A 933-nucleotide genomic window follows, 5' to 3' on the forward strand; every position below is an offset into this window, starting at 1 on the left:
GGTCGCTGGGATTCTCGACGAGCGCCAACGGTGCCTATGCTGACCAACTTTCTCGGTATTCGGCTGCTGCGAGCAAGAGCTCGAAGACGATGAGCTGGCTGAGTGGAGGACAGAGATGGAAAAGCGTGCCTGGGCAGTCGTTGATGGTGGATGATCTTTCTATGAGTGCTGACGAGTCGATCGTCACTATTCACGTTAAGATGCCCGCGTAGATGGGCGTTGTTGTCGTACTGCGTCATTATGTTCGGTTTTATTTTGTTTTCGGGACCCAGAGAGTAGAGGCTGTGTGCGCTTTTTTAAAGAATTGTGTTAGGTATTTTTGGATCGATTCGGATATCTTTTTTTTACCTTTTTTTTGAGAAAAGCAGGCTGCTTGATGCTGTGCACTGCCTCGGGTGTTGTTGTATATATTACTCTGTGCCATTGCAGCATATATTCTTTATGATTTGTGTTGAACTTTATTATTTGGAAAAACTATGGTATCATCTGTGGTAAGTTGCTGCAGGTACAATTTCATGCACGCAGCCTGCCGGTGGTGGTGCTAGAGTGTCGGATTGCCCCTCGTGTGGGAGCCGAGATGTAACTGTTAGCGTGGGGTGTCTTCTACGCAACCGACACAGACCCTCCATGCGTGGTTATTGGAAAACGTTTTTGTGTTTCGTACTTGGGTCATAATTTACCTGGCGTGGTGTTCACTGTGCAAGTGCCACTGTGGCCCAGCCAAGTTGTTGCTTGTGCTCCTTTTGTCTCCTGAGTCCTTCTTTCCCTTTTGTTGCGCTGCCTGAGTGAGTGGCGTTGGTGGTGTAGGATGCCGCGTTGAGGCGCTTACCCGTACCCGCACGGTGGCGGTGTAGTGTGGCGGCACGCCCCCGCCCCCGCACGCGTCTGCGCTGCCGACATGGACGACCGCAGACGAATGGTGGCCGTGGCGTG

The 933-nt window shown here is 51.4% G+C and overlaps 1 protein-coding gene across 1 annotated transcript in view; it reads right to left on the minus strand.

Moving 5' to 3' along the window:
- Positions 1–676: 676 nt before the first annotated feature.
- Positions 677–933, minus strand: part of DQ04_12461000 (hypothetical protein) — a gene marked incomplete at both ends in the record, with an annotated part of 357 nt that continues 100 nt past the window's right edge. Inside the window, one exon of the mRNA XM_009316747.1 lies at positions 677–933. This exon is cut by the window's right edge and continues 100 nt beyond it. Within this exon, the coding sequence (XP_009315022.1) occupies positions 677–933 (257 nt within the window).

The sequence above is a fragment of the Trypanosoma grayi genome, assembly GCF_000691245.1.
Source record: "Trypanosoma grayi strain ANR4 Tgr_1246_V1, whole genome shotgun sequence".
NCBI classification, from domain to species: Eukaryota; Euglenozoa; class Kinetoplastea; order Trypanosomatida; family Trypanosomatidae; genus Trypanosoma; species Trypanosoma grayi.